The 17,047-nt window shown below is 47.5% G+C and overlaps 5 protein-coding genes across 5 annotated transcripts; 2 read left to right on the top strand and 3 right to left on the bottom strand.

The window, feature by feature from the left end:
- Window positions 1-528: 528 nt before the first annotated feature.
- Window positions 529-4,911, bottom strand: I303_103985 (uncharacterized protein; the record flags this gene model as incomplete). The annotated part of the gene is made up of 14 exons (XM_065968887.1): window positions 529-712; window positions 789-874; window positions 951-1,364; window positions 1,442-1,652; window positions 1,709-1,860; window positions 1,928-2,062; window positions 2,122-2,681; window positions 2,745-3,374; window positions 3,436-4,021; window positions 4,083-4,183; window positions 4,236-4,379; window positions 4,443-4,565; window positions 4,617-4,795; window positions 4,859-4,911. The coding sequence occupies 14 exons, from the start codon at window positions 4,909-4,911 to the stop codon at window positions 529-531; spliced, it is 3,558 nt and encodes a 1,185-aa protein (XP_065824959.1).
- A 486-nt stretch (window positions 4,912-5,397) lies between these two features.
- I303_103984 (threonine-tRNA ligase) lies at window positions 5,398-8,227 on the top strand (the record flags this gene model as incomplete). Its single annotated transcript, XM_018407313.1, has 10 exons — window positions 5,398-5,662; window positions 5,727-6,214; window positions 6,274-6,420; window positions 6,482-6,727; window positions 6,788-6,818; window positions 6,877-7,149; window positions 7,218-7,465; window positions 7,525-7,581; window positions 7,642-7,996; window positions 8,076-8,227. 10 exons carry the CDS (start codon window positions 5,398-5,400, stop codon window positions 8,225-8,227), a joined length of 2,262 nt encoding a protein of 753 aa, XP_018264121.1.
- A 1,197-nt stretch (window positions 8,228-9,424) lies between these two features.
- Window positions 9,425-9,759, top strand: I303_103983 (uncharacterized protein; the record flags this gene model as incomplete). The annotated part of the gene is made up of 2 exons (XM_018407312.1): window positions 9,425-9,534; window positions 9,615-9,759. The coding sequence occupies 2 exons, from the start codon at window positions 9,425-9,427 to the stop codon at window positions 9,757-9,759; spliced, it is 255 nt and encodes an 84-aa protein (XP_018264120.1).
- Window positions 9,760-10,367: 608 nt separating this feature from the next.
- Window positions 10,368-11,021, bottom strand: I303_103982 (uncharacterized protein; the record flags this gene model as incomplete). Its single annotated transcript, XM_018407311.1, has 1 exon — window positions 10,368-11,021. One exon carries the CDS (start codon window positions 11,019-11,021, stop codon window positions 10,368-10,370), a length of 654 nt encoding a protein of 217 aa, XP_018264119.1.
- A 1,687-nt stretch (window positions 11,022-12,708) lies between these two features.
- I303_103981 (uncharacterized protein) lies at window positions 12,709-14,499 on the bottom strand (the record flags this gene model as incomplete). The annotated part of the gene is made up of 3 exons (XM_018407310.1): window positions 12,709-13,525; window positions 13,589-13,851; window positions 13,930-14,499. The coding sequence occupies 3 exons, from the start codon at window positions 14,497-14,499 to the stop codon at window positions 12,709-12,711; spliced, it is 1,650 nt and encodes a 549-aa protein (XP_018264118.1).
- Window positions 14,500-17,047: the final 2,548 nt, after the last annotated feature.

Genomic DNA, 17,047 nt, shown 5'->3' with positions numbered 1-17,047 from the left:
GACAAACGAAGCGGTAGCGATGATGCGAAGCGCTCAATGGCGTTAATGAGAGTGGGAAGCGTACCTTGGTCGTTTCGCGAAAATTGCTGCAGGGATCTTCTACTGTTATCTCGGTTTCTGATTCTACTTTCTACTTTTGGGGTCGTCCCTATCTTGACAACTGTGTGAAGTACATGAATGCCTAAAAGGCTAGAAAACGATAGATCTAATTATGTGAACAATCAGTATGAGTGACCTCACAAGCAGGTCAAGGTGCAGGATCAGTACATCCTTTCATGTCATTTCCCGTTGATGAATATTCCCTCCTTTGCTACCTACCTTACCTTTCTCTCTCTTGCTCGATATCGCGATCTTCGAGTACAGCATCATAACCCTTGTCAGTACGGAGATCTGCTATCTCTCTCTTTCCCTCGTTACGGTGAGCAAACACGGGATCAGTAAGCGTGATAAAGTTGAAACTCGTCAATATAGATGTCGTATGATATGCATAACCTCCAATCTCCTTTTGCGACTCCTGCTCTTCCAATGCTAGTCGTCATCTCCATCTTGATCAACATCCATCTTCGCCTCGTCCCCGTCCCCATTTGTCGATCCTTGCGGTGTTGGCGAGCCATCATCACCGTCATTTGCATCTCCCGCTGCAGGAGCTTCATCCGCATCTTCATCTTCGTTTTCGTCCTCGTCAGAATCCTCGATATAAGCTTTCGATTTGCTAAAACGATTGAAGTGTGGTCAACATCATTGTTGTATATCAGATAAGAGCAAGTGCAAGTAGAAATTGATCTCACAATTGCTTGCCCTTTTTAGCCGCTCCCAGATTGATCTCATCGTCGTCATCTTCATCAGGATCCTCCACATTCCTCCTTGACTTCCTCTGTTCGCGAAAGAAACGATGAGGCGACATATCAGCATTCAGATTCACCGGAGTGTGCAATTGACCCCGGACTCACCTTCGCTTTCAACATCGCCAAAGTCGATTGGGCCTTCCTAGCAGTCCTGACACCCTCATCCTCCTCTTCATCCTCATCGCCATCATTTTCCAATAGCGGTAAATCTTCATCTTCATCAGAAATCTCAGATTTACTCCTGATTTTCCTGCTTTTCTTGGATTCTCTCTCCTTCTTCGGCTTCTTACGTTGTTTCTTTTCCCTCGGTTGTCCGTCTTCTCCGGCTTCATCACCACTATCGATTGTCCCTTGTTCCTTTCTTTTCCTTCTCTTCTCGATATTATTAGCTTTTCTGGCTTCTTCTTCGGCTGCGCGAGCATTGAGTTCTTCTTGCCACGCCAAAGCTTCTTCTCGTGCTTTTCGCCTTTCTTCAGCCAACGCAGCTGCCTTGGTCTCAATCTCCGCTCTTCGTGCAGCCTAGTGAACACGAGATCAGCTCAGTTCCCCTTTCTCTCTCTGTGGAAAAGCCGAATGCCTTCAGATGGTCAACTCACCTCGGCCGCTTGTATACGTTCTTGCTCGGCGGCACGCATTTTCCTAGCCTCCTCAACTCTAGCTTGGAACTCGCTTTCGTACGCTTTCTGCTTCTCCATCTCTGCTGGCGCTCTTCTAAGCAGACCATCACCGTATCGAGCTCTTTGGTCGGCCAAGTCGGCATCATATGGCAGTGGCCCGGATCTGTCATCCGCAAGTGCCCGGAAAGTGCTGGAAACGCATCGCTATTAGCACTTTGCACCTGAAAATGACGAGGTTCAGCTCACTTGGCAGCTTGTTGAGCTTGTCTGAGAGCAATCTCCAGTTCCTCAAGCGTCCTCTTAGACACATCAAGTGAAAAGAGCATCTCGGCAGCTTTTTGCTGTATCATCGCAATGTTATACAAGATTGCTCGGTCGGAGGGTTGTATGTGCATTGCCTGATGATTGACAGCGATATGTCAGCTTTTTGTCCTTTTCAACAGGATATGTAGAATTTTAGCTGACCTGTTGACAATATGCCAAAGCCTTGTTCATAGCGCTGAAGTTGCCCTCTCGGTTGGCAAGTGCGTACCATGCTCTAGCCAGATATAGCAAAACAGATACGTTCCGACCTTTGAAAGAATTGGATGCTGTCCCGTACTGTACAATTGAAATATCAGAGTCGCGCCTCACGAGAGAGCAAGTCATGCTTGACTCACCGATTCTATAGCTTTCTCCTCTTCCCCTCTGATAAAGTAACAATGCCCCATGTTGACGTTCACCGCACCTTGCGCGAGACTATCTTTGATTCTACTGAATATAGCCAGCGCTTGACCAGCTAGTCTAGCTCGGTACTTCCCTTCTTCTGGAATAGCATTTTTCGGTGGGTTCAAACTATCCTCTGCAAGCGCAATAGCAAGACCTTGGGCGGCGTGAGCGCAGTTGGGATCAATGTGGAGTGCCCTTTCGTACGCCTCTGCAGATCGAAGGTACTGTTTAGGTCGGTCAGCTACTTCCGACGAAGATTTCGCTTCCCTGCCCAAGGTAAAATGTAGCCATCCCAAAGCGCAGAAGGTGTACGCATCGGATTTATCGTATTTCAGAGTTTGAGAGGTGAACAGCAGAGCTTCTTTGTGAGATCCGAGCGAGATGAGGAAGTTGGAGTAGACAGAGCGAAGGGTCAGATTCGTTTCGTCCGCTTTCAGAGCTTCTTTCAGTAAAGTATGCGCATCGTAATTCCTGCCTGCTGATGCCGCTATTATAGCAAGTCGTATTTTGGCTAGAAATGAGCTCGATCAGCTTCATGTGAAACGAACAACCTGACCAAACAGCTGATGCTCACATTCCATATGTTCTGGGTGTTGACGAAGCACGTCTCTATACCATTGAGCAGCTTTGACATTGTCCCCGCCCTCCTCATACGCTCTACCGAGATTGTACGCTAGGACCGTCTTCAGAATCTCCGCTTCTTTGCTGTCTGTGGAAGCGATTTTCTGCAGAGACTCTTGATACATCCTTTCGGCGGTTTCGACATTTCCTTGGAGGTGGAATAGGACACCCAGGTTATCTGACATCCTGATTGTTCTCAAGTCGGGTGGGGTCAAGCTAAGATCCTGAGAATTTTCTAACTCCGAGTCCGATTTGATGGATAACGCAGTTTGGTAGGCGCTGATCGATTTCTCCAGACTCTCATCTTGCCACAATTTAGCTAGATCGACAAAGATATCCGCGTCTGATCCTATCCCTCTCAGTTTTGCCCAATCCGCATCTGTTTCAGCTGAAGCTACCAAATTATGCAGTTCTGAAAGCATGTTTCTTGCCGTTAATCGATTCCTATTCAGCTCGTCGTTCGACATACCCGGATGAGGGTAAGCAAGTAGACACGCGTGCAGTACCGTATATTCCAGAGGGCCTTTTCCATTCAGTCGTTTGGCCGTTTGCTCGATGAAATTCAAGGCTTCTCGCAGATTGCCTAGATTTCGGTCCTCAGCTTGACGACGAAATTGCTAGTACGGATGCGGAAGCTGACTTACCGGACTTGATAGCGATTTGACCCAACGTCAACTCCGCCATGATGTTCACGGCGTTGGGATCCTCAGCTTTCGAAGCAGCTATGTACCTCCCAGCATCCGCTACGTCTCCGCTAACGAACCCTAACCTCCCTCTCTCAGCATTTGCCAAAACAGAATGTCGCTTATTGTCCGAATACTGAATCGCTCTTTCAGCCAATTTCGATGCTACAGGCAGTTGACCACCTTGTCCCGATATACTCGCTAACGCCAAAGCGGAGGCTGGTGACTTGACGTTCAGCTTGAAAGCCCTCTTAACGAAATCCACACCTTCCGTTTCGTGTCGCAACCTTTCATCCCGCTTCAACGCTGGCTCTCTAGCGAGATTCAATGATGCCAATCCCAGCAAAAGCAGACAGACCCATGAGCCAGGATCTCTACTCAAAGCCCTTTCCCACGCTATTCGAGCCTTGTCTTTATCCCCTAATTGCCATAAACACAATCCGAGACCTATACGTGGATCGGGCGACATTTCTGGATTTAAGGAAAGGAGTTTCTGGTATGTGTGGAGAGCCGCTTCATGTGCTCGACGAGCGAATTGTAGACGAGCCTGTACAGATGCTTGTAAGCTGACTCTGCCATGCGCCGAACTGAATATTGAAGTAGCATACTTGAGCGGTGAGGGCAATCAGATTGTTCGGCTGACGTAGCAATAGTCTTTCTACTAGAGGATGAGCGAGACCGGGCTGACCAGTAGCGAGGTCATGTATCACTGAACAATGGATGAGCTCCCTGTTTCCGGGACCAAAGACCAAATCACGCACCTTTACCCATCGCTAGACTGACAGGTTCATCATCCAATCCTCCACCGGACACCCTCAAAGCTTCGCTAGCGGCATTGAGGTTCGCAGCGGCTTCCTTGTGATGTAGATCTTTCGTCTTGGTGCCTTCCGGTATCTTATCATACTCTACGCATACAAATTAGCCTGGTCAGCCTACCATACATATTTTCCGTCTGTGCCGAAACTCACTCGTTATAGGTAAAATTACTTTAGGTGCAGATCTCGCCAAATGCAAGTGCAAGTGAGCCAACATAGCATGCAGGTTTACCAGGGCGACATGATCGCGATGCCGACCTGATCCTCCGGAGAAGACTGTTTTGTCTGTAAGCTTCCGTGTTGGTCACAATGACGATTTAGGCTTACAGGTTACACCTCGCCTGAGCAATTCTTCCGCTCTACTCCATCTAGACTGCTTCCAATGCTCGCTAGCTATCAAGGTCCAATCTCTACATTCCGCCGAGTAGTCCGCCAACATATCTGGGATAACGGTAGCGATCTCATCTTCGGCAAGAGAGTTGAGGTCGAGGTCGGTCTGAATACCACTATATTGTTGTATCCATGTCAGCGTGACGACTATGATATCTGGTAGCGAGAATACGGCTGACCCTTGACCGTAGATGACAATAGTCCGCTCTACCGGTGTGTCCAGCTCAGCCATGGTGGATTTTGGTCTGCTTTTGGGCTTCCAGTCTTTGAGGATTTGCGATGATAGATTGACTTGGGTGTCTTATTTAGCTTGAATCCGACCGTGTCGTCGGTAACCCATTCGGCGAAGAAGCAGGAACGATAATTCCAACAGTAGGCGCGTCACCCGTTTTCATATTCGGGGGAAAAGGGGGTACGTGACCGCGAGCCTAGTTTTTCCATAAGCGCTTTGATCCGGAAATGTCTTTATTTCGAGTAGTAACAAAAGTTGAGATTTCTTTCTTGCGTTGATTGATTATCTGCTACTTGACTCAACAGACAAAGATTCGATCTCCATTCATTAAGCTGTAGATCGCCTTCGTCAGAGGCATACATGCTCATCAACCGATTCTTACTCTCCAGAGTCCGCCTACCAACCTTCGAACACAGCCTTTGCACCACTTACCGAATCACTTCCTCCGGATCAAAAGCTACTGTCTGGAACAGAAATCACAGCACCATGTCAGCCGCTGCTCACCCTGTCCACTCTTCAGCGGAGCCGGCGAAACCTGCTGAAGGCCTCGAGCCAGTCACTCCGGGAGCCTTTGCTACCCAAGTAAACAAGAAGCAAGGCGGTGAAGGCAAACCGAATAAGAAGGAGAAAAAGGACAAGAAAGGTGGAAATGCTAGTGGGCCATTAGAATTGAACCCACCACCAGAATTCTTCGCCGAGCGAATCCGAATCTACGATAAATACAAAGCGGAGTACGAAGAATTTGTAGCTAGTGAGTCAGGATACATCCTTACGTCTGACCCATCGTCTGAGCTTTTGCTGATGTTGAATTGCAGAACAAGAACGAGTTGAGATTACGGTCACTCTCCCAGATGGAAAACAGATAGAAGGAAAAGCATGGGAGACTACACCGTTAGAGATTGCTAGAGGTATATCACCAGGACTGGCAGATAAAGTGATAATTGCCAAAGTGAACAACCAAGAATTATGGGACCTTACTAGACCTTTAGAAGCTTCATGTGACCTGAAATTGCTCGACTTCGACTCGTCGGACAACAATTATGAAGCTAGACAAGTCTTCTGGCATTCGTCTGCGCACGTTCTCGGTGAAGCGTGTGAGAGGAGATATGATGGATGTTGTCTTGGTTATGGACCTCCTTTGGAGGAAGGTGGTTTCTTCTATGACATGAGTTTAGCAGGTGGAAGAACGATCAGTCAAGACGATTACAAAGGTATTGAGGATGTCTGTAAGATCACCGTGAAAGAGAAGCAACCCTTCGAAAGACTGGAGTTACCGAAAGAAATTCTGTTGGAAATGTTCAAGGTGAGTCGTTTAATGTAGGTTCTCCATCAAAGATACCACCGACTTATCGCATCATATAGTACAACAAATACAAGCAACATTATATCAACGATAAAGTACCGGATGGAACAAGAACCACTGTATACAAGTGTGGGCCTCTGATCGATTTGTGTCTGGGTCCTCACGTGCCTCACACCGGTCGTATCAAGTCTCTGGCAGTCACCAAAGTGAGTTATCTGTTTGACTTTGATAGTTGTACCACAGTCAGCTGACAGGCACTCAAACCAGAACTCCTCCTCATACTTCCTCGGTGACGCTAAGAACGATACCTTCCAACGAGTGTACGGAATGTCATTCCCCGACAACGACCGAATGAAGGAGTACAAGAAGTACCTGGAAGAGGCTGCTAAGCGAGACCACCGAAAGATTGGAAAAGATCAGGAGCTCTTCGTTTTCAACGATATTAGTCCTGGAAGTGCTTTCTTCTTACCGCATGGTATGAGGATATATAACACCCTCATGAACTTCATCAAGGTAAGCTCAACAACGCAAACTGCGGGAGAAATGGACAAGCTGACAGAGGGTCTCTGATAGGCTGAGTACTTCAAACGAGGCTTCTCTGAGGGTAGGCTGATTAATCGTTTGGCCCGTAAGTTGCGGTCCAGCTGACCAATCCTCCACAGTCGGTTCTCCGAATATGTTTAACTCGAAATTATGGGAAACTTCGGGGCACTGGCAAAATTACTCTGAGGATATGTTCAAGTTGAAAGTCGACGAAGATACCTTCGCGATGAAACCGATGAACTGCCCAGGTCATTGTGTGATTTTCGATTCTCGAGAGAGGTCATACAAGGAACTGCCATTACGTTATGCCGAATTCGGTGTTTTGCACCGAAACGAAGCTAGTGGTGCTTTGTCTGGACTCACGCGAGTACGAAGATTCGTGCAGGATGATGGTAAGCTGAGCCTTGTTTCTAATACCGAATTCAGCTTAGCTTACATGCCGCTCCGCTTTTCCACGCAGCCCATATATTCTGTACTCCCGACCAAGTCGAATCTGAATTATACGGTGCTTTCGAATTCCTCGACGCTGTTTACAAGCCTTTCGGTTTCACCTACAAAGTCGGCTTGTCCACTCGAAATCCTAAGAAATGGATGGGCGATTTGGCATTGTGGGACAAAGCAGAAGCCACTCTTCGAGAAGTATTGGAAAAGAAGGTGCCTGGTAAATGGCATGTGAACGAAGAGGATGCCGCTTTCTACGGTCCAAAAGTCAGTCCACTTGATGTCTTTAGCGTAGCAAGCAGGACTGATAATTGCTTCGCAAACAGCTCGATTTCCAACTTACCGACGCATTGAAACGAAACTGGCAATGCGGTACTATCCAAGTGAGATGATTTGTCATGTGCTTGCTCACAACCCGTTTAGCTGACATGATCTATCTTCAGCTCGATTTCAACTTGCCTGAAAGATTCAACCTGAAATACCACTCGGCTGAACAATCTTCCGACAACACCCCCGGAGCTCAATTCTCCAGACCTGTGATGATCCACCGAGCCATCTTGGGTTCGTTAGAGAGATTCATCGCTATCATCACTGAGTCCTCTGGTGGGAAATGGCCATTCTGGTTATCGCCTCGACAAGTCGTCGTCATCCCTGTCGCCAAGCCATACGCAGACTACGCTCAACAAGTGGCCAAGCGATTCCAAGAAGCTGGATTATATGCTGAGGTGGATCTGAGTGATAATACCCTGAACAAGAAGATCAGGAATGGTCAGACCGCTCAATGGAACTTTATCATGGGTATGTGCAGCTGCCATAGTTGTATTCCACTCGGACGAAAAAGATAGCTGATAGGTTGTGTGCGTGATCAAATATATAGTCGTCGGTCAAGATGAGATGGATGCTCAAGCTGTGAATATCCGAAATAGGGATGACGAAGTGCAAGGTCGAGAAGAGACCGTCAAGTTGGATGTCGCTGTTGAGAAGCTGATAGCTCTCAAAGAAACGAAAGCTGCGGTAAGCAAGCTTTAAATCAGCGTTCACATCATCTGCTAGAAGACGATTAGATACATACGCATGAGGGATCAGAGGAGGAACAAGATTCCGCATTTTGGAATTGATGTTGACATTTTTGCGTATGGTCGGGATCATGCATAACAATCGATACATCGGTGTGAAGCCTGTAACCCAGTCTGCGATGTCGTGCCAATTGAAGTGCCAATGTGCTTCAGACGCTCATTCACCCAGCAATCTGCAGATCAGAATCCTTGCACTAGCACAGCTCCTGCGGTGTTAAATCAATTATGACAAGACCTTGACAGCGTACAACTGACAAGGATGGCCGAACCTCGCTTACGCTGGGATCCCACCTTTACCGTTGGTGATGAAAGATGACGGAGCCCGCCTTACAGTAAACCCAGTTTTGCCAAAGTGCCAAAGAACACAAAGGATGGGGATCAGCAGTGTGCATGTCCTCGATCTAGAGCGAATGACGGAAGATCGAATCATCGCCAAAGCAGATTCGTTCAGTATGACGAGGGGTCCGACTTACAGCACTATCGAGAAATGACGGTCTCAACGTGAATGTGACAAAAGTACAAAGGATCAGAACGATGTCCCTTATGAGCATGGCTAATGCTCAACAAGAAGCATTGTTCGTCCGCATGATGCGGCTGGCAGGCTGAAGTCCGATGCATTCAGTAGATGGGCCTTGTCATCATGACGATTGCCGAAGCATCACCGAAACTTTGTTTGCCAGCCTGTCGCTACATTAAATTGACGAATGACCCTGGGACACATTCCTTCTCGGTATCAGTGTATCGCGAAGCATCGTCAGAATGTTGCTCACCCGCAGGGCAGAGTCTCGAAGCAACTTTCAAACGCCTTGATGACATGACGGAGCACAAAGCATTGTCGAACCATCACTCACCAGCATGACGATGATTATGCTAAAGCGTCATCGTTGACCTATTTGTCAGGATGACGATGAAGATCAGAACTATCAGACGATGCTTCTGGCTGACTCGATCTTCACACAGCTGAATGACAATGCTGATGTGGAGTGCCGGCAGACCACACGTAAGCTATATAAGGGCCCCTCACGATCGCATGATCTCCTATCTCCCATTATCAATCACAACCATACACCATACTTCGCAAACGCATTTCTCGATAACATTCCAATCTACAGTCCCACGATTACTGAACACTTGATATACATAAGCGATCATGTCTGAGAACAACACTACAAATGAGTCTGGCGCTTCCGGTTATCCTCCTCAGTGGGGGCAGATAGCAATCGCCGGTTATCTTGGACAGCAAGCCTGGTTGCAGGAGGGGTAAGCCAAACCCCTAATGTTCCAGAGTCACTTCAGGGCTGTGAAAAACGATCTAACCTAAACAATACTTGTCTTCGTAGGTGGGAAGAATATGACAGACAGCAGCAGCAAACAAGTACCCAGCAGACGCGTACACAGAGCGCCGATGCCAGCAATGCCGCCGGTCAGGACGGTACTTCCACGCAAGACAATCAGTCTGGCACCGGCACAAACGGCGGGCAGTAGGCTTGCTCATATCCTTCGAACCTCTTTTGTGGGACTGTTGGCCATCGAAGTACTTTTACCCGAGTGCTCGAGCCTCGGTTTTTGGTGGGAGGGTAGCTGTAATGGGAGTGTCTGACCATCTGATCCCTAAGTTGCCGTGTGCGATCGGATGCAGACTATTGGTGCTGAGGATATGGGTTCAGCGTGATGCACTATCTTTAACCCTCCCGCGGCGTCACCAGGATACAAAATCGTGGCAGCTACCCTATTTGTAGAGATCGCCCTTCTGAAGTGAGGGGTTCCTTCCAATTGAGTGTCGAGCTTGTCTGTGTGGCAATGAATACAGTATCGAGCAATGACATGTACTGTACTGTATATCAAGCTACAGTGAGGCAGTCAAAATGACTTGACAATCCGCATCACAAATGGTGCAGCCCCTTATATCGATGCATCGCTTCCACCTCCTTTCAGATACAGACCACGGATACCGAGACAGTACCACGAAGATATACGGACAGCCTATACTTTACGCCAGGACATCAAAATGCAGTCTAGCATTCCAGATGTAAGACCAAATCCGCCACCTACCAGACTGTACAGTCTCGTCCAAAGCACTGTATCTTCACAGCCTAGTGGCCTCCCTGGTAGCCTTGATGACCCCCCGAAGGATAGCTGTATCTTCTTATGGACCCATCGCCACTTTGATCGTACCCTGCTTGATAAACAGTATCAGTATAATCTCTTCTGCCTTGCTGATGACCAGTTTCTTGAGTCCCTCGGTGACGATGACCATTATCATCATCGTTGTTACCGGAGCGGCCTTGAGTGCTCTGACCCAAATAATCGGAGATCCCCTTGACTTGGCGATGGTATTGTCCACGCCCACTTAGACCGTTGGGTACGTGATTAGGCGGCCTGTAGGAGGTACTAGCTATGCCGCCGGGAGTATGCCCTCCGTCCCAAGTGGTACGCTCTATATGTCTCCGTACTTCACCTGACCCGTTGCCCGGTAGTGGGACACGAGTTCGTCCTGCGGAGCCTAGTACCATTTGCCCCTGATAGTCATCCCAGGGGCCACCACCCACATCAGACGCCTGTTCTTGTCCACCCGCCACTGTCTTCGACGCTTGCTGCTCGGTAGCCTTTTGTTGAGCGCAGAACACGCGCCATGCAGTCTGTTCTGCCGTTTCCTGGGCAGGGTCTTGCTGACCTCCCTCTCTTGTTGAGTAATCAGGGTCTTGGGGCCAATACTGCGAGTAATGACTGCTGCTCTGGTCTGCCATGATGTGCTTGGGAGAAAAATGTAGAAGCGATCCAGCTCAAGGTTGTAGTATATATGTCAGAAGTGTGTGAAGAACTGAAGCTATGCTGTAGCTTGTCTAAAAAGATAGTTGGCTAATAAATGCAGCTTAAATCAAAGTTTTTTGGGTTTTTATACCTTGTCAAACGGAAATCGAGTCAAGGACGAATGACTGAGAAGCGAAGACCCGGTGGAGCCAAGACCAACGGATGAAGCTTGTCCGGAAGCATCTTCACCGTAGTGTGAACCGACAATCTCGGAGATACACTCAGCTTCCGACGATGCGGGACGTCAGCACCTTTGAGCAGCGTGACGCCATATCGATCTGATGCACTTCTAAGACCGTCCTTGGTACTGCACAAACATCTCTTTTCATCCGTCGGCGCTGCAACATGCGTATGTATGAAGGGATACTCTATATTTGTGACGCCTGTAGATTGTAAGTTGTCAATCAAGCACAAAGGGTACAATGACGTGGCATCGTTCTGCCGTGCTCTCCGTCGGTTCAATCCAGCTCGGCTCAAATTTGACGACTCAAAGTGAATCAACCCATGCGAAGATGCTCTGCGAGAAATGTCAACCATTTACATACAGTATGAGAGGGTCTCAGCAGGCTCGAACTTGTATCTATATCAACTCCTTGTGCACACACACACACACGTGCCCCCTCCCCCCCTCACATATCGACTGATACAGTATATCGCAGAGTAGTCCATCGATCTAAGCTCCGTCTGTCTCCTATAAACCGACTCACGATGCCGCAAAACCAATCCGCATCTCAAAACACTGGTGGAAACGACGCGACCTCTTCATGGAACACGAATATTCCATGGTATTTTCAGTACCCCGATAATGCATCTTCCGATTCCAAGACGGATGCATTTACCAGAGCAAGTCAAGTAGGAGCCACGCAAGGAGCTTACGCCTCAACTGGTGGCAGTGGGATTTTACAACCGACCCAATGATAGTGAACTTTATGGTCCTAACCGGTGGGCCCAATCTCTCAGCCTCAGCTTACAGGGTGTGAAACGATAAGACTGTACACCTATTAAGTTCATATTGTATCGCAGATCGACTTCCGGCTGAGAGCGCGAGCTTCTTTAAAGAGATTGAGCCTACATACCGGGTTAATTTTTTTGTTTGCGTGTAGGATACTGTCCGCCATAGCCGTTTAGGATACTACTCTGAACCGATTTAATCAGAATGATACGTATATGATGCATGTCGTCCTTTCCACGCTTCAAATCAGTGACCACGAGTGAGTTCTGTGTCCCCTCCCATTTTACGATGATTGGTTTCAAAAGCAGAAGTAAAGGCGTTTCAAAGTGGCAATTCTGCATACGCATGAGATGATTCTTCACAAGTACTTGAGCCTTTGATGTCGCAAGACGATACTGTAGTTCTCCATCGAAAACCCACACGATTGTTCATCCTGGGAACAGCGTGGCATTCCAAGAAGAGGAGCGTCACTTGGTCTAAAGCTAGATGTAATGAAAATACGATTGCAGTACGAGGTGAGATCCGATTCCAGAAGCTTTGCAGAGATACTCTTGATTAAGAATTATACATGACTACTCTCACCGATTTCATACTATACAACAGGCGTGGTGACTAAGCTACTCGAGTCTACCATTACGATACTGTATAAACGCCTTATCAGTGTATATATTCTATATACCTTCAGTGTCCATCTTCGCCCTTTCCTCTCTCACCCACTCCCAAGCAATCTTCTCCGTCAGTGTTTTCGGCGTACTCTTTGTCCCATCAATCTGTTCTGGCGGGATATCCAAATTCAAGATCGCATGTCCAGTGATGATCCCCAATACACAGCTCCACGCTTGACCCAGCTCTTTCCACGTTTTCTCATCACTTATTCCGAGACAGACCAGGTTATTCCACACCCCATGCATGATCTCGATCTTTTCCATCAATTGCTGTACCGGTGATTCTCTCAACACGTCTACTATTGACTCGAGGGCGCTGCTTTGATCTTCCGGTAGATTGAGCAGATCAGGTACGATGGATCGGCTTGGGTGATGCAGATTTCGGTGGATGATGCCGAACGTAGCTGAGGAGGGTAAAGGGAAAGGAACAATAGGTAGGTGTAAGAATCCCATATGGTCTTTCACTGGTGGCGGAATAGCCAATTGGTCGTCCTCCGACTCAGACGACCATGAAGTGTTTGAGGATTCACTGCCGTCCATCTCGGTCTCGGTGTCGGAATTTGAATCAGGATCGCGCTCGGTGTCAGATGCAGTCTCAGTCTCAATTTCGCTTCCGTCTTCTGATGATTCGATGATAGCTGGTAATGATTGCGAGACGGCGGCTTCAGACTGTGTACGTCGATAGTATCCTGCCACTGATGATGCGGATGCTACCGACGATGATGACGAGGACGATGATGTTGAAGGTTCTGAAGGTGTCGTAGTGGAAATTTGGTGTGTGAGACCAGGCCAATGAGCGCATTGTGCAGCAAAGACGGTCGACCTAGGAAGCAAACATGTCAGCCTTGACCCTAGAAAGAAGAGAGAGCGAGAGGTGGTGACCTACAGAACAGGTACAAGCATCTTCTCCTTTTCCGCCGCACCCTTTTGATGTACCGCTAATACCATATCTGGTTCTCTGCCTTTGAGGCGTGCCGCCCAATGAGATTTGTCTCCGTTCATAATTTCCGGGATAGCGAGAGGGAGTGTCAACCCCTTAGGAACGGTCGGATCGGGATGAGGAACGGTGGAATAAGGTCGGTATGCCAAAGTCACTGTTGCGATTGAAGGTAGCATAGGACGAAGTCGAGCTTGTATGTAATCGATAGGCTGCAATTGGCAGTAAGTGTTATCGTCAGCTCAGATTTCATCATTCACTTGCCGATCTTTAGGACGTGATCGACTTACAATGTTTGCCAAGTATCTATCTTGGATACTTATAGGCGGTATCTGAGGAGCAGGTAATTCGAAGGGTAATTTCAATTGATCCTGCTTAAACCTCGCCATTGAAGGCTTCCAAACAGATTTCCTCCATCTGTCCAATCGTACTCTATCGGTGATCTTCATCCTACTTGTCTCCTCTTCATTTCTCTCTGCCCTTCGTTCTCGAAGGTTGAGGGGTGTCGGCCGGTTTCGTAAACCCCTCTTTGATTTTTGGGGGTTTGCCGAAGAAGGCAGACGATTGACATTCTTCTTGGCCCGTTGAACAGAGGAAACTCGATCTCGATTATAAGGTTTCGAAGAGTGTTTTCTGTAGGTGAATTTGGGTGCTCGACCGATACCCAGCCCATTTGCTTTTTTGGGTCTGGAAGAGGATGAGCCTGGTGTGACGCCCGATAAGGATGTTTGGAGGGATGTTGAGATGGCGTCGATGTCGGTCAGCTCGAACACTGATAAGGCGGGTGAAGGGGCGTTTTCCTTGTTGGAGTATGTGCGCAGTTGATGATGACGAGAGTGAGGGGAGAGGTAAGTCGCCATTTTGTTCGTGGTTTGCTATTGGGAATCGGATTATGCTGATGTTCTAACTGATGACACATTTACTTAGCTGCTGTTCTTCAAAACGGCTGCCAGGAATGGCGAAGAAGAATTCGAAGAGCAAAGGGAAGGTGTCAATAATTGCTATTGATCACTTACGTTGATTCAACTTCTACCTCTTGGTTGATGGGTTTGCAATCGCCACTGACAGGTCGAATGGAGAGCTTAAAGTTATTGAGAAGGTTAACGTTAAATTAGTATCTCATGCGAATTGGAGGAGATCAGTAAAAGTGTCAATGGATGGTCATGGTCGTGATCATGCATCATGATTATATATATCTCATGTCAGTTTGATCATCCTTCACCTGGTATTCAAGTATGAAAGATGGATAGAGAAGGAAGAAAGGAATAACATGTTTATGGTATGTCCAAGCGTGAATTCAAAGTCGAGTTGATGAGCAAGTGAAGTGTAAAAAGGTCCTTTGTGTCGCTGCTGTAGATGATGACTCAACCGCTTTTGGGCTGATCAGCACTTTTCTACCGTGTTTTGTGTTTGACTTCGTGTCTGTCTGTGTGTTTCATCCAATTATCGATACAAGGTGATTAGTCATTGAAAGTTATTTTGATCGGAACTTTTCTCTGGTACCATATGTATGTATGCTTGTTTTGAATCGTGCGTCTGAGCGTGGCATGAGACATGAGATGCGATAGAACTTGAACAGGTTGAGTAGCTGGTGAAAGCATCAAAAGAGGACGAAAGCTGAAAATTGATCAAGAGTGAGCCTGTCTTCGGGTCAATCAGTCTTTTTCCCCCTTGCATTATATCCCGCATCGTGATGTCAAATCCTCTGGTCGCATGCCTGATGCACACGATTTGATGAGACGAGATGTAGTTCCTCGTTCCCCTTGTACAAGTGGATCACTCAGTGCGATTCTTGATTGACGAGCCGATGACACGTTAATTGATGGTAGTCAACGAGAACATTGGGAAAAGCGAACAAAGCGTTCAATTCACGGCTTAAATATGCCTAATTAGGTTACCCGCGGTACAGTCTCCAACAATATTTATTGCATGTACCTCTTGAGACTTCACCGTCTCGTCAAGTTAATGACGCAGTGAGCGAACTCATGCATATAATCTTATGCTAACGCAAGCTTCAGTGTTTTGGTCAAGTCTTTTCATGCAACCACTCTAGACTACAGCACAGTGGTCCGCATATTTTCTCCATCATGTTGCACCTGAACAACAAAGGCTCGGTGTTCAAGACCTTCCCAAACCCCAGCCGCCCGTATTCTTGACTGTACTGTATCACCTATTTCTGAGGCTGAGGATAAGTAGTAGTCTTGTCGCCTGTTGGTGAGGTGTATTGGGAAAACCCATTAGCTGCAAGCGGCATGCCAACATCAATCAGTTCATATTCCATGTCTGAGGAGGCGAGGCTGCTGTACTGTAGTGTTTAGTGAAGACATGACAGACTTGATTTACCATCTTTGAAGTAGGTTGATCCGTCTGTATTGGAATAATAGTACGACCCGTTGTTGCTATGAAGTTAGAATGCAAGAAATAGGCACCGTCAATCAACCACAGCCCGAATGGTGGGACACAATGCAGGATTACTGCACACGGTGTTGGACTGGGATTGGGGGCAAGCTCGACGTACTTGGAATAGTGGTATCCTTTATTCCCGTTTGAGTCCGTTCTGGTATCGTAGTTGTTTCCCTAAACCATATTACCACATGTCTACATGTCAACATGTCGACATGTCAGAAGCGGAATACCCTTGGAACATGGATGACACTCGCGAGAATCGTGTGCGCTCACCTGTGAATTGGTACCACGGGAGGTGATCTGATCTTGAGAAGGCATATTGATGGATTCGGTAGACGATGTTGCTTCTCTTCGTATTACGTGGACTGTCTTCTGGGAGTCTTCGATATACCAGCTATGAATGTATTATCTCGGTGTGCATCAATTGTACGAATCACGAGCAAGTGAGTGACCGGCTTTATAGTTATCATGATTAGAGCCTTATATGACAGTTGAAATTACTCTGTACAGTTGTTTTACTTCCCGGTCCAAATGAGAAAACCTATGCTTGGATTGTTTGTGGTAGCTTACCCACGCATCAACGATCGCTTGGATACCATATCCAACCATTCCATCGTCGTCAAGTTGGAGTCCAATAGTGGAGCGTGAGCAAGGTCAAGCACTGTGATGAAGAGCGGGTCTACGCTTATGCTGGCCCTGAGCTATGCAAAGCAAACCCCTCATTCAGGACATCGACCACTCTCTGCTTGAACTTTTGTTGATCGGATGTTGCTCGAGGACGTTGCACACTAATATGATACTTAAGCCCTCGGTCCGTGAGTCAAGGGGAACCAACGCGATCAATTTCGTCTGATATCTGTTCATGCGGCACTCGCTGCTCTGAGCTTCAAGTGTGTCCGCATCAGCGATTAGTACCGTCATATTGGACGACGGATGTGCCGCGTGAGACATCCGATTGCAACTGCCGGCTGTTTCAGATTATGCAGTATGAGTGTGGTAAAA

The sequence above is a fragment of the Kwoniella dejecticola genome, chromosome 4 (assembly GCF_000512565.2).
Source record: "Kwoniella dejecticola CBS 10117 chromosome 4, complete sequence".
Taxonomy (NCBI): domain Eukaryota; kingdom Fungi; phylum Basidiomycota; class Tremellomycetes; order Tremellales; family Cryptococcaceae; genus Kwoniella; species Kwoniella dejecticola.
This window is presented reverse-complemented; position numbering and strand designations above follow the sequence as displayed.